Genomic DNA, 14,042 nt, shown 5'->3' on the forward strand with positions numbered 1-14,042 from the left:
AAACATGCACCAAACTCCGGCCGACGCCCGTCAGAGGCGCATCATTCAACTCTCGCAGCAATGGGGTTTTACCTTTCCGCCTAGCGCACCTGCTCCCCTTGCACGGCCGCAGCAGCCGCCCTCCTTCAGAACGCAAGCCGACGATGAGGTCGCCGAAGGCCTATTGCAGAGGAGATGCGCCGAAGTCGCCCAGCTACGGCCCAAGAGTGGTCTTTCCCGAGCTTTCTCATCTGGCAATCTCAAGAAGGGCAAGCATTGGGACACGAAGGAGATCTTCAATGTGTTGAACTCTTGGGTTGATAGCTCCGGATCTGCCGGTGTTGCTGAAGCTCTCATCGCAAAGTTGGCTGCTGCGGGTATCGATCTTAGCGGCATGCAAACACACAAATCTGGACTATTGAATCGACGTCGCAGTTTCGACAATGGTGTCGATCGCACACGACTGCTTAAGTCTGCTATCGAGCGAGATCAACTCGAAATGGTCCAGGTTCTCATCCCTCATGCCGACCCCCTGTCACTCGATACCTGTCTCCCAGCGGCCATTAGGACTAGAAACCCACAAATAGTCGAAGTTCTTCTCAGATACGGCGCGAATGCTTCCCAGACTGCCGAGGGCCAGGATGAGTTCCGCCAAGCCTGTTCTGTGCCTGCTCTATCGGGCATTGTTGCACTCATTCTACGATCAGAGGGGCGACCATCACCGGTTTGCGTCTCGCAAGGACTGACAGACGCTGTAAGATCAAAGTGTTTCGACACTGTTCTGCATCTCAGCCGCTCTACAGCAGATGGAAACTACAATCAAGCTGAAGCCCTCAAAATTGCGATCAACAACGAGCGAAGAGACATCGCGATGGCCATTGCCACCGGAAACAAGCCTCCTCAAAGCCCAGGCCTGGAAGAGGCATTCGGGATACTCATTGAACACCCAAAGCTAAACCCAAAGATGAAGCTCGACTTTGCCGAACTTTTACTCTGCTGTGGTGCCCAAGGTGAAATTCTTGCTCGATCGCTCGAGCTGGCTTGTGAGTCTCAGTTCTTTGAGATGGCTGATCTTTTGGCCCGTTATGGAGCTTCTGTTGAGCATAATGATGCCTCTGCTCTGAAGGCTGCCGTGTTGAAGGGTCAAGTGAGTCTCGTCAGTTCTTTGCTCAATGGGTCTACTGCCATTGACCCTGCCCTGGCATCGGACTGTGTCTCTTTGATCCCACAGCAAGCGCCAGCTGGAGCGAGACAAGCGTTGCTTCGTATTCTGCTCAAGAAGGGTGCCAACGGGGCTGCCTTGAACGAAAGTCTTGTCCTAGCAGCCAAGTCTGGAGATACTGAATCAGTCGAGCTTCTTCTGAACCCTCACTTTCATGACCAAACGAATGGACACCCAAATAGCCACGGGAAGCCACGCATCAACAACCGCCATGCTGTCGCGTCCCCAGATTTCCAGAATGGGGAGGCCTTACGCACCGCTGTCATGAGAGGAGACGCAGACATGACCTCGAGGATCCTTGCAGCAAGGCCTTCGAATGAAACCCTCTCGGCAATTTTCCCCATGATCAAGAGCCTCCCGAATGGAGACCGATATCACATGGTCGAACTTTTCCTCAAAGGGGCATTGACTGGCCCATGTTTGCACACTGCCCTGCAAGACGCGATCAGTGAAGACCCTTACCAGCGAGACGACGCACTCATTAAACTACTTTTGAAGTACAATGCGGATATCAACTACAATGAAGGAGCTGGGCTGCACGCCATCATCGTACAGAAGGATCTCGGACTTCTCTCTTCGCTGATGCAAGCCGCGTCTCCCCAGACAGCAGCAGCACGGATACAAGATGTGATGAAGGTTACGGACCACCGAGCTCGCTATGATATGATGGCAATGCTGTTCAACGCCAGAGCAAGTGTTGGAGTGAAGCATGTGGCTGATGCTTTGCTGGCTACACTGTCGGAAAAGCCAGTCGATATGTCCCTTCTTCATCTCATTCTGCAACAAGGAAGGGCCGACATCAACGCCCTTGACGGCCAGATACTCCAAAAGGCCGTTCAGAATCCGGATCCAAAGGTCCTTGATACAGTCCTTAGCATTGGAAAGCAGAATGTGGACACAATACCTCGTTGTCTCGACGGATTGGCACCGCTTCCGTCCACAGACAACAAGGCTTGGAAGCTCGGCGTGATATTATCAAAGTCGGCCAGGAAACTCGACCTGAACTCGATGCTAGTTCGGGAAGTCCAATCTCTCGTTCAAGATAGCTCGGATAAATCGTCCATGTCTACCTTGTCCACGTTGAAGAAGCTGCTGGAGTGTGGCGCTGATCCCAATGCGTACCAAGCACGGCCCCTGTGTACTGCAGTTGCTGCGGCTCGAGAGCCACTGGTTGACATCATGTTTAACTGCGAGAAAACTCCAACCCCGGCTTCACTTGCGGTTGCTTTGCCTCATGCGCTGTCTATTTCGGACCCCATGAACCGCTTGGCTTTCACCAAGACATTGGTCGAAGCTGGCGCCCTACCACGTGAGGTCAACAGGGCACTTGGTCATGCTATCGGTCATTTCACTTCTGATTTTGCGCTGGTTAGTACCCTGGCCAGCTCTGCTGATGCCTCAGATGGCGAGGCCTTGGCCTTGGCCGTTTCGAAGGAATCACCTGAAATCCTTGACCTGCTTCTCTCGCGGACCAAGCATACAATTGAGATCAGGAACTCTTGCCTGGACACAGCAATGAAGATTACGGACTGGACATCGAGGCTTGCCATTTGCAGTCGGCTGGCGAAAGCTGGGGTATCCCCGCAAGCAGCCTCCAACGCATTGCTCATCGCGGCTCGTGATGGAGACCTTGAGCTTGGAGATGTCCTGATTGCTCATGGCGCAAGCATCTCGACAAATGACGGTCAGGCCATTATCGAGGCATGTCGAGGTGGCTCTGTTGAGGTTCTGGATGTCCTTCTGAGGTCAAATGTTGACGTTCAGAAACTCACTCTTGAGCGAGGCTTCCAGGCTGCCACAGAAGTTGGAGATCTAAACAAGAGAGCTATGGTTTTTGAACGTCTCCTCAAGAGAGGCGTCTCGGGTGAAGTTGTGGACATTCAACTCGTGTCGGCTGCCAAGTCCGGCGAAGCAGGGAAAGAGATTCTGCGAGTTGTGTTGGCAGCTGGCGCGGACCCTAATTACAGCAACGGTGAAGCGGTCGTAGCGGCAACTAGGAGTGCTTTCGTCGGAAATCTTGAGTTGTTATTGGGGCTATGGCATCAGGGGAGCAACCAGGTAAGTGGCTTAGCCTTAATGCATGTGGAGTTGCTGACGCGTCTGAATAGAAGAAGGCATCACCCCCAACATTGATAAGAGCGTTGAAGGCATGCTGGAAGCTAAGTCGCGACATTCGATACCAGATTGTTGAGGATCTGTTCAAAGCCGGCATGCTAGCTACTGACGAGGTCCACATCGCCTTGAGCAAGGCTGTTGGTGAGGAGGAACCAGACGAAAGACTGATTCAGCTCTTGCTTGACTCTGGAGCATCCCCCCTGACTAATGGCTGCTACGCTATGGTTCAGGCTGTGCAGGGTGTCAAAGCATCTCCGTTGAAGTTGCTGTTGGCGCGAGACATCTCTGAGCAAGACATCAACCATATATTTTCAGGCGGTTTTACGGCTGAGAAATTCGCAACCTGGTTTAGCCCGGAGGGCTTCGAAGTCGCAAAGATGCTCCTGGAAAAGGGAGCAAATGGGGACGCTCTGAGTGGTGCCATGGTTCTGGTGATGAAGAACAGCACAGACGAAACCGAGTCGCTGGCTGACCAGTTCGTTGAGCTCTTCATTGAACATGGCGTGGACGTTGACTACGAGAATGGGGAACCTCTGGTTTGGGCGGCGTCGAAGGCAAATGCGTTCTGGACGGAGAAGCTGCTCACTTGCAAGCCATCAGCCCAAACACTCTCCCTTGCCTTTGAACGTTTGTTCGACACGGCCAGGTCCCCCGACGAGGTGTTGAGGCTCTTTGAGCTGTTTTCTGGATACCGAGATGGTGAAGTTGGCCTGGATATCATGGTGCGAAGTCCTGGATCAGAGCCAATCCTCCTCAAGGCAATCTCGCAGTATCCAAGATCATCCGAGGTACTACAGACATTGCTGGACGCCGGATTCTACCACGACCAGACCACGACATATCGCATCCACGATAAAGTCGACGAGCCTGAAGAAGTGACGGTCTTGGTATGGGCCATTGCTCAACCGCAGAAGAAGGTCAGCTCGAACCTGATCAAGATGCTGATTGAGCGCGGCGGTGAGTCCCTGACATCCCTGACACGAACAAGTACTAACTCTGATAGCCAACGCCAACTTTGAAACAACAATCAGCAGGACGACACCGCTGATGCTGGCCATTCAAACTCGTCGGCCAGACATTGTCAAAGAACTACTCATCGAAGGCGCTAACGTCGATGTTACCGATGCCATGGGTCGAACACCACTCTCGATGGCGACTGAAATCGGTGGTGAACTATCTACTCGGATGATGGGCAACCTCCTCGCCATTGACCAGTCGGAAGATGATGGATCGTTGCACAACGCTGCCAGGGAGCTGAATCTGGCGGCTGTAACGGTTCTTGTGGAGCATGGTCACCATCCTGATTTCCCCAGCCCACTGCACGACGGCCGTAGTGCCCTAGGAGAGGTCTGCCTCAACGGATCCAACTCGGGAGCGCTCACGGCGGACCGGGAAAAGCTCATGAATAGGGTCATGACGTTCCTGGTCAAGGCAGGATCTGACCTGAGCATCAAGTCACATGGGAAATCATTGCTGCTTCTCTGCTTTGAAGCCTCAGACGCCCTTGCGACCACTCGAGTATTCCTGAAGGCGGCTATGTGGAAGGACATCAACAAACCCTTTAACCACTACACCGATGGTGAGTATACTTACTCACCAACAATGTATATCAAGAAGGTCATGCCCGAGTCGGATACGCGAGATCAACTTCTCGAGCTACTGCAAAAGAATCGGGCGGTGGATGTGTACTATGCGAACTCGGGAGACCAGCCAGATGATGCCATTGGTCTGCCAGCTGATATGGAAGTCGAAGAGCGAGAACGAAGAGCTCGACTTAGGCGCATCATGCTCGAGTCGGAAGACCACGCCATTGCTCTCGCGCGGAGGAAGGAGGTGGCTAATGTGGAAAGAGAAATCTGGGAGAACAAGGCAGAGATCGAGGATGCCCGCCGCCGCAAGCTTCATAATGAAGACCTCATGTCGACTCGACACAAGGCTGACCTGGAGGAATCGCTCTTCAATGCTGCGTTGAAGAGACGCCTTTCAGAGCAACATAAGCTTACCCAGTCAAGCCTCGATCGCACAAAGGCGGTGGCCGCAGCGGAACTGAAGGCCGAGGAGACACGACAGCAGAAGATGCTGGAATGGGAAACCAAGATGAATACGGAGCGTGCAAGTAACGCTCAGGCGCTCAGCAGCCTGCGGGTTAGTGAACGGGAGGAGCTGGATCGCATCGAGAGAGGATCCGATGAACGGATTAACAAGAGATTGGAGGCTCAAAAGAAGTTGGTAGAGACACAGGAGAGGCTGGCGAAACGGATAGCCTCGGTTCCAGGAGGTGCGGACGCAAGGAGACAGATTGGATTCGTGGAGGAGGTTAACTAAGGTCCTCCATTGATGGCAGACTGAACTTGGCTGAATGCAAGGCGTCGGGTGTTGGAAAATTGGGCATCTAGATACCTCTTTCGTTTGTAGCAATGAATTCTTGAGCATATGCTGGAAACCTAGATCATTATAACTGGAGAATAATCCCATCGCCTCTGTTACAGGGATTGGAGATGTCTTTTCGTGATGCCTCCCGGTGCCTTGACGTTCGTCTGCGGACCCGACTTACAGGGGCTCACCGCCTTGGGCAGAAAAGTTGACCGCCAAAAAATTATGCGTTTTCTGCCCCTCCATCAAGCATCGCAAAATCGCAGCTCAATTCTTTCACGTCGCACGCCAACATGAAGAACTCAAAGAAGAAGGGCGGCTCGTCCGCTAGTCGGATCGCTGATGCGCGATTCGCAGACTTTGAAACCGATCCCCGATTTCGCCTGCCATCGAAGAAGCAGACCAAGACGACAATCGACAAGCGATTCGCGCACATGCTCACGGACAACGAGTTTACTGCCACCGCCAAAGTTGATCGATACGGCCGAAAAGTAAAGTCGGATTCCAAGAAAAAGGCTCTTCAGAGGCTATACCGGCAGGAAGATGAGGATGAGGACGAGGACGAGGAGGAGAAGGAGGAGGACATTGAGGTTGACGACGACGAGGTGGTTCAGAGGGAGCTGCGAAAGGCACATGAGAAATATGACCCTGCGCGTGGCGGCGGCTTCTCTTCTTCCGAATCGGATTCTGACTCTGACGATGAGTCTGATTCTGATGAGGAGGAGGGTGGCGCGCAAGTTGACGCTGAAGGAGACATGCAGCGCTTCCAGGATGAGCAGAACGAGGTCGAGGCTGGAGAGGTGACGAATCGAATCGCCATTGTCAACCTTGACTGGGATCACGTCAAGTCTACCGACTTGATGGCTCTTTTCAACAGTTTCCTCCCCGAGAGTGGAGGCAGCATTGAGAAGATTTCAGTCTACCCCAGCGAGTTTGGCAAGGAGCGCATGCAACAGGAGGAAGTTGAGGGACCCCCGAAGGCATTGTTCAAGGACTCCAAGGGCGACAACTCGGATGAGGATTCTGATGAGGATAGTGACGAGGAGAGTGAGGATGGGGATGAGAAGATCAAGAAGGCCCTGCTGCAAGAGGGCGACGACCAGGACTTTGACAGCGATGCGCTCCGATCCTACCAGCTCGACCGTCTACGGTACTACTACGCCGTCATGATTTGTTCGAGCCCATCGGTCGCCCAGAAGCTGTATGAGGCTGTCGATGGACGAGAGTACCAATCTTCCTCCAATTTCCTCGACCTGCGATTCGTCCCCGACGACGTCACCTTCGATGACGAGCCCCGAGATGAATGCGACAAGGTGCCCGACTCTTATACCCCCATTGAGTTTGTCACCAATGCTCTGCAGAGCTCCAAGGTCAAGCTCACTTGGGACATGCACCCAGAGGAGGTCTCGCGCAAGGAGTCCATCAACCGTGCTTTCACTGGTAAGCGCGGCGAGATTGAGGAGAACGATCTCAAGGCCTATCTGGCCAGTGATAGCGAGGACGAGGATGACGTGGAGGAGGAGGTTGCCGAGGAAGAGGAAGCGGCAGAGGATGAACCCAAGCTCTCCAAGAAGGAGTTGGCGCGTCGAAAGATGCGAGCAGCCCTGGGCTTGTCTGAGGAGCCTACCAAGTCTTCCAAGAATGGACCTGTGGGTGACATGGAAATCACCTTTACGCCCGCCCTCACAGAATCCGCCCCCAAGAAGGAGGCTGCGGAGGAGACAACAATCGAAAAGTACAAGCGAAAGGAAAAGGAGCGAAAGGAGAAGAAGCGAGAAAAGGCTCGAGCCAAGCGAGAAGGTCGTGACCCTGACGCATCGGACGAGGAGGTTGTAGATGCGCCAGCCGCTGAGACAGACGACCTTGGTTTCGACGATCCTTTCTTCACCACTGCCGATGACCCTGCGCCAGTATCAAAGACTTCCATCCGCAAGGAAGAGCGTCTCAAGAAGCGTCAAGCCCGTGAGGCCGCTGAAGCCGAGTCCAAGGCCCAAAAGTCACAGCTAGAAAAGGTCATGGCCGAGGACGCAGACGACAACCAGGTTGCGCACTTGGACCACTTTGACATGAACGAGATCATCAAGGCCGAGAAGAATAAGAAGAAGAAGGGCAAGGCCAAGAAGCGGGCCGAGGCTAAGCAGTCGCGCGGCGGCCTGCAGGAGGACTTCAAGATGGATGTTACAGATGACCGATTCAAGGCTGTGTTTGAGAGCCACGAGTACGCTATTGATCCTTCGAACCCCAAGTTCAAGGCTACAGAGGGTATGCAGCAGTTGCTTGAGGAGAGTAGGAAGAAGAGGAGGGGTGCGGATGACGGTGAGGAACCGAGGAGCAAGAAGGCCAAGAAGGGACGGAGGTGAAAGGGGCGGTAATATAAAGGATTGACTAGACGGTGTATCAAAAAAAGTTTAGGAGTTTGGTGATTAACAAGTTTGGTATCTGATAGCCATCATTCATAAAGCACATAGTGCGTAGTGTTGTTGTCTACAACGCCGCCGTCTTTTTACTCAAAACACGCTCTTCGACGAATTTCACCCATTTGTAAATCTACTCAGCGTCGAGAGGCTTCTGACCGCTCCAGAAATGCATCTTTCCGTAGGCATGTACTCTAGGGTCTCTCATCGACTTGCGGCACTCGGCAAAGAAGATCTCCATCTCGTTTTTTTCCCAGCCCATCTTGGGGAAGTGGAGGGCTCCTACAGCGGGGAAGAATTCTTCGCAGGCGGTGCGGTAGTACATGCCTACCAGACGCATGACTCTATTCGGCGTTAGTATTCTCTTTGTGGGTTAAAGGGGGGCTGGCTTACTTGTCTTTGGGCCATGTGCCGTAGGGAAGCTTGATGTAGTTGTGCTGGATATTGACGAAGCCTGCCTCAGCAAGATACTGGCCTCCAAATACAGCAGCATGCGCATTGGTTTCGAACTGGGCAAAGGCCTGGACGAGGTACTCTGTGAAGCGTTTAAGGGGCCAGTCCTCGGGGATGGTGTCGTCGTCGGTGTGTACTTGGCCATCGACGTCTTGGAGTTCCACCCAGGCTCCGGGCTTCATGTTTCTGATGGGAGTTAGAAGAAGGATCGGGAAGTCGGGGTGAGACGGGATACACACGCGTATGCTTGCTTGAGGAGACGCACTGGGGACTTGAGGATGGGGATCATGTTGCGGAGGTGGACAAAGTCAAAGTCGTCGCCGTTCAGCCACTCATCTTCAACGTCGTCGACCAAGAATCTGCATAGAGTTAGCAACATGATTGCACTCATTGTACCATGACTTACTTGACGTTTGGAGGTACCCAGCAAGGCTGAATTGGGCTGAGATCGAGACCCAGCACCTCTGCACTCGGATACTTGTCTCCCACTATGAGGGTGTTAGCAAGCTCCTCTATCTAAACAGTCAGTCACATACTCTCAATAGCCCATATCCCAGTCCCAGTCCCCAAATCAGCAATCTTTTGCGGATTCTTCCCAATAGGAGCATAGCACAATCTCCCATCTGTAGCCTCCAGCATCATGGCATGCAGCATATCCTCCCTATTCTGCTCCGCCTCGTCATTCGGCAGCGGGTACCTCCCATGGCGATAGCGATGATACCGACGTCCGTTTTGAAAGCTGTGCTCGTAGATGCTCGAGCCGATCGAGGTAGAGTCAGAGTCACCGGCTATCGAGTCGGCGTCAAAGTCGCTGGCTGAGAATTCGCCGTCTTCGTCGCTGCCGCCGGCCTCGATTAAGGTGTTTCCGTGGAGGAGGCCTTGGTTTTGGGGGAGGGGTTCTTGTTGTTGTTGTTGTGCTTGTTCTATGAGGGTTAGTTTCTATTATAAGAGTGTGGTCCCCTCGTGGCAGTTAACCCCCCTTTAGGTCTCTGCTTTGTGCTACCATACCTGGATCATTGACATCATCCGGCTTATCTTGCATTCGCGGACTCCCCTTTGGACTCGCACTGGGGCTTGTTCGTTTGTCTGAAGTGCCCATTATAGGACGTATGTTGTGTCGTCAATTGTAACTCTGACCGACGCGCCGCAGGTTCAATGACGAGCGGGACGTTCCAGATAGAGAGAAAGAGGATAGAATCACGAGACAAACATGCAATGTCTTCGAGAGGAGGAGGTCCCCTATGAGGAGAAGTGAAACCTCAGTCGACCAGTGGGGCGCAGACGCAAGAACCAGGTATGCCCAGTGTACAGAGTATCCCCCTCGTGGATTATCCTGGTGCAGAAATGTGACAGGTTACTGAGGCAAGGGAGAAGAGAGAACAAGAAATGTGCGTGTGAGAATTGAGACAAAGAAGAAAAAAAAGGCACGGAAGACGCCACTAATATGTAAACCACCAAACGGAAAAGACTTGCCATTTGCCAGCCATGATTGACAGCAAACCTGCCAAGTCGATGGCGTTCCAAGAAAAGCTTGTGACGGAAAAAACTTGAGAGGAACGAACCCAAGAGTCTGGGCCCGGGGCTTTAATGCCAGTCGGGACGGCATGGCGCATCATGACAGCGAGTGAGGGGGACGAGATGCTGCGTGTCTAACCCAGGTGTGATGAACGAGGCTTTCATTTCGATAGTTTGGGTCTTCGTTCCCCGGGGCCTCGGACTCGGTAGGGCGTTGAGGGGGATCTGCTGGGGCATACCAGCCCGGTGGGCGTGTTCATCTCAAGTCTCTGGGATTGTTGACTCCTTGGGATTGACGTTTCTTTGCGCTCGAGCCTCTTGGTTGTAGAGGTTTGGACTTGGTGATGGCTGCGATTGGTTGTTGGGTGCGGTTGCGTGATGGGGGGTTGCTGAGACATTCATCTGCTGCTGGACGGAAGAGCTTTGTTGGTGATGTAGGAGAAGAAGCCAAGAAGACGTGGTTGGAACCACGAAGCAATTGTAATTAATTAGCTGCATGAAGGTACAAGACTGCTGTAGTGGCCTCGTCTTGTTGAGCACTCTGATCACCAATAGAGAGAGCATGCAATTGAGACGAGGTCTTTCTCTGTTGGTCAGCCCTTTTCATCCTGCAAACATCATCCACAGTTTATCCTCCAAGACACCTAAATCAGCAGGTGTAAGCCGTCATGGCATATATCCCCGAGAGGACATCTCCACCGCACCAGAAACCTTGACCAGGTCCCCACCGGCCTTGCGGATAAAGATAGCCTCAAATGTTGCTTGAATTAAGATGATGAGCGGATCTACGGTGCCAAGATCTACGACCCTCTTTACCACCCCATCACGACCAAGATCTCGGGACGCCATTTAATGTCGCGTAGATGGAGAATAAAGACTACAGCCACAAAGCGTCCCACCTATGAAGATCTCAACAAGTCCCCGACCACCTCGGGCCGGGGCACCTTTTAGATGGCTGAGCCACAGACTGCGAGGTCCCCGTGGAATGGATTCAAGGCGTCAGTATGGGGTCGTCGATGGAAGCCAAGAGGCATCGCATACGCCCTCGGCAGTGGATGGATGTTTGCCTCGGTTATGGAAGTGAAGCTTAAATTGAACTTCCGCGGAGTCAAGCAGGGAGGGAGCTTCACATTGTGGAACATGATACTGGTGGATTGGATCTGGAAAGAGGCTGTTCAGCGTGATGCTCGTCCACCTTGGTAAACGCGTGGTAGACAACAAGCCAGACTGCAGATATAGCCGTGATAGCCTCACCAGCACCCATGTCCAATATCGCCATGGGGGCGGGGAGATCAAGGATCCGGCTACGACGTGCCGGTCGATATGGTCTGTCCCAGAATAAGCAAGAGCCTCAAAGAGCCCTCGAGATGATGGGTATAATAATGCAACTCGAAGCATGGGGAAATGACCATTGTGATTGCCAAGATGCAAACATTGAGATGGAGATGCACGCAGCCGTAAGAAGCTGGCACACCATCACGTCCTAGTGCCAAGAGATAGAAGCTCGACAGTCCCAAGACGGCAATTGAATCTGCAAAGCTGTGAGAGCTAAGCAAAGAAGCAGCTAGACCGTGAAAGCTTGGGTTGTCATGTGGACTGTTTAAATAGACTGGGACCCCCACAAGAGGAGCCTTTTTCTTATCTCTCGCTGCGAGGTAGCGTCGCAGTGTGTGTGCACGACATGGGGATCTCCCACGGGAAGGAGACGACTGGTTCTGGATTTTTCGGATAAGCGAAAAAAAAAAGCAGGCCAGGCCAAGGCTGCGTGGGATGATGCGCAGATGGGGATGCGAGTGGTGAGAGGTTGGACCTCCACCAGTTCGCTGCGGGACAGAATGAGGTGACTCGCGATGGATTGACATGACTCGCCACCGAAATACAGTACTGTAATCTTCAACAATTCATGACAGAAGTCAAAGTGATGAACCGAGTCTCTTGTGTTACAGCAGAACTGCCGCTCACCGACTCGTCACCCATAGCTGCCGTCCCCTAGCGCCATCGAGATCCTGATCAGAAGAAGAAGCTTGGACGATTATGGAGGGGCCCGGGGTCATGACACCCTCACAAATCGGCGCCACCATGCCCGTCTCAGCATGACCATCCCATGACGATTCCTGGTCTGTGGGGAAACGCGTGAGCCCTATTTTTTTCTCATTGCTTTTGTGTGTGTGAAAGCTCGACGTTACAGTCCTTAGCCTATAACTAGCTGATGGATCATCATGGCCACCACCTTGATAACGCTGCTCGCCGCTGTCGTGCCCTTTCTCTTCACCGTCCCCATCTCTCTTCTCCTCATCACCTACCTCATCCAGTCTCGGGATAAATTCGAGCTCGTCGAGAGTCCAGACACACCGGCCTCGTCCCCTCCTCTGTCCCCCGTGTCAGACGCCCACAGTTTCTTCTTCGACGATAGTCCCTTCTTGATAGACTAAAGGTCATGCCCGCCGACTCGACGACCCCTCTGCTCCCCATCTCCACTCCCACCGCCATCGCCACTCCTCTCTTTGCGAGGCAATCGCCCGATCCTCCTCCCTCGGTCGCAAACAATGTCCAGCGCCTCGCCATCGCCACCTTTTCGCTCGTTCGTCTCCTGCGCGGCCTCTCCCTCATAGCCTACCCGCGCTTTGGTCTCTGGGCCCTCGACATTCCTCCCGATGGAAGCGCATACATGCTTGCTAGTTTGATTGGCGTGCGCGACGTGCTCCTCGCTGGTTTCCTCTACACGGCCGATTTGCCTTCGGACCCGACTGCTCGTCGCGAAGTTACGCGTGCCCTGGTGGTGAACCTCCTGAGCGACGCGCTGGACGCGTTTGTCCTCATCTTCTACGCCGCATGGTCTGCCGACTGGGGAAACCCCGTCGCCGTCATCGTTATATCCGCCGTCATGGCTATCCTCGAGCACCTGACGCTCTGGAGTCTGAGCGAAGACGAGTGGAACGCGCTCGACCACCGAAGTCTCGAGGACGACAAGAAGGCGAGGATGAATGCCTGGCTGAGGGAGCTGGAGCGCTGCGGACCCGAGCAGTCGGTCGTTCCGCCGTCGTCGCGGGCTTCTGTGCGATACGGAGCTGTGGTCTAGTGGTGGATAGGAGGTACAAAAGCTGGCGAGGGTTGGTTTGATATTGTTGCAAGGCGTTACAAGGAGTTTTGAACGTATCCGTCGTGGGATACGGCTGGAGTTTGGAGTCTACATGCACGAAGCGATTTAGCGGGATATGTATTTGGGTACTTCCCTGCGATTAATATAATGTTCAAATCAGTTCTCGTACCTTAAGAGTGTCGTAGAAATGGGCATAGTGGACTGTCACCTCGTCCTATCCATCCCATGTCTGTTCCGCTTGGACGTTCTGACAACGGTGAGCCTACCGTCATCAGAATACCTCGCAAAGCTTATCGTGGGCGACGAATCAACCGCAACTGATGCGACATCTTTGACGACTCAAATATCTGTGACAGATGGTTTGGAGGACCGTGTACTTGAGGCCATTGGCTGGTCATGGAACCCGGTAGGTCGCCCAATGAGCTACATCGCGTCGACTTCTTGTTGAATAGGTTACAAATGTGTCAGTCTGTCGGATAGACATGGTTGTCAAACAGTAATAAAGCTCCCACAAAGTACCATATTCGGCCCTTCAAGCCAAGCCACAAGTCAAAGACAAGTCGACTTGCCCTCACCGCAGCTCCATATATCGTCCCATATATAAAAAGCGTGCTTTTCCGCGGGCTAGCGATGGCGTGATATAGCACAATCGAAGCACAATCGAAGGCATCGCAACCATATCCCCACCCACACGTCGAGTTAACTGGCTGCCGCTGAGCCGGCGGGTGGAGAAAAGGGCGGTGGTTAATGTCCCGAAGAGTCTTGGAAGTTGGACTCTGCCTCTGTCAACTCTTTGTTTGTACAGATTGAGAAGAGTTTCTGAGCAGACTAGTTTGTCTTTTGTGTGCTCTTTCATTGTCGGCTTCCAATT

At 53.1% G+C, this 14,042-nt stretch overlaps 4 protein-coding genes across 4 annotated transcripts; 3 read left to right on the plus strand and 1 right to left on the minus strand.

The window, feature by feature from the left end:
- Nucleotides 1-4: 4 nt before the first annotated feature.
- Nucleotides 5-5,641, plus strand: NCS57_01012900 (uncharacterized protein; the record flags this gene model as incomplete). The annotated part of the gene is made up of 3 exons (XM_053059884.1): nucleotides 5-3,259; nucleotides 3,310-4,273; nucleotides 4,320-5,641. The coding sequence occupies 3 exons, from the start codon at nucleotides 5-7 to the stop codon at nucleotides 5,639-5,641; spliced, it is 5,541 nt and encodes a 1,846-aa protein (XP_052910278.1).
- Nucleotides 5,642-5,976: 335 nt separating this feature from the next.
- NCS57_01013000 (uncharacterized protein) lies at nucleotides 5,977-8,049 on the plus strand (the record flags this gene model as incomplete). The annotated part of the gene is made up of 1 exon (XM_053059885.1): nucleotides 5,977-8,049. Exon 1 carries the CDS (start codon nucleotides 5,983-5,985, stop codon nucleotides 8,047-8,049), a length of 2,067 nt encoding a protein of 688 aa, XP_052910279.1. The 5' UTR covers nucleotides 5,977-5,982.
- A 187-nt stretch (nucleotides 8,050-8,236) lies between these two features.
- Nucleotides 8,237-9,655, minus strand: NCS57_01013100 (uncharacterized protein; the record flags this gene model as incomplete). Its single annotated transcript, XM_053059886.1, has 6 exons — nucleotides 8,237-8,447; nucleotides 8,497-8,742; nucleotides 8,796-8,915; nucleotides 8,963-9,044; nucleotides 9,093-9,479; nucleotides 9,565-9,655. The coding sequence occupies 6 exons, from the start codon at nucleotides 9,653-9,655 to the stop codon at nucleotides 8,237-8,239; spliced, it is 1,137 nt and encodes a 378-aa protein (XP_052910280.1).
- Nucleotides 9,656-12,508: 2,853 nt separating this feature from the next.
- On the plus strand, nucleotides 12,509-13,150 carry NCS57_01013200 (uncharacterized protein; the record flags this gene model as incomplete). The annotated part of the gene is made up of 1 exon (XM_053059887.1): nucleotides 12,509-13,150. The coding sequence occupies one exon, from the start codon at nucleotides 12,509-12,511 to the stop codon at nucleotides 13,148-13,150; it is 642 nt and encodes a 213-aa protein (XP_052910281.1).
- Nucleotides 13,151-14,042: the final 892 nt, after the last annotated feature.

Source organism: Fusarium keratoplasticum, chromosome 8 (assembly GCF_025433545.1).
Source record: "Fusarium keratoplasticum isolate Fu6.1 chromosome 8, whole genome shotgun sequence".
Classification (NCBI taxonomy): Eukaryota; Fungi; Ascomycota; class Sordariomycetes; order Hypocreales; family Nectriaceae; genus Fusarium; species Fusarium keratoplasticum.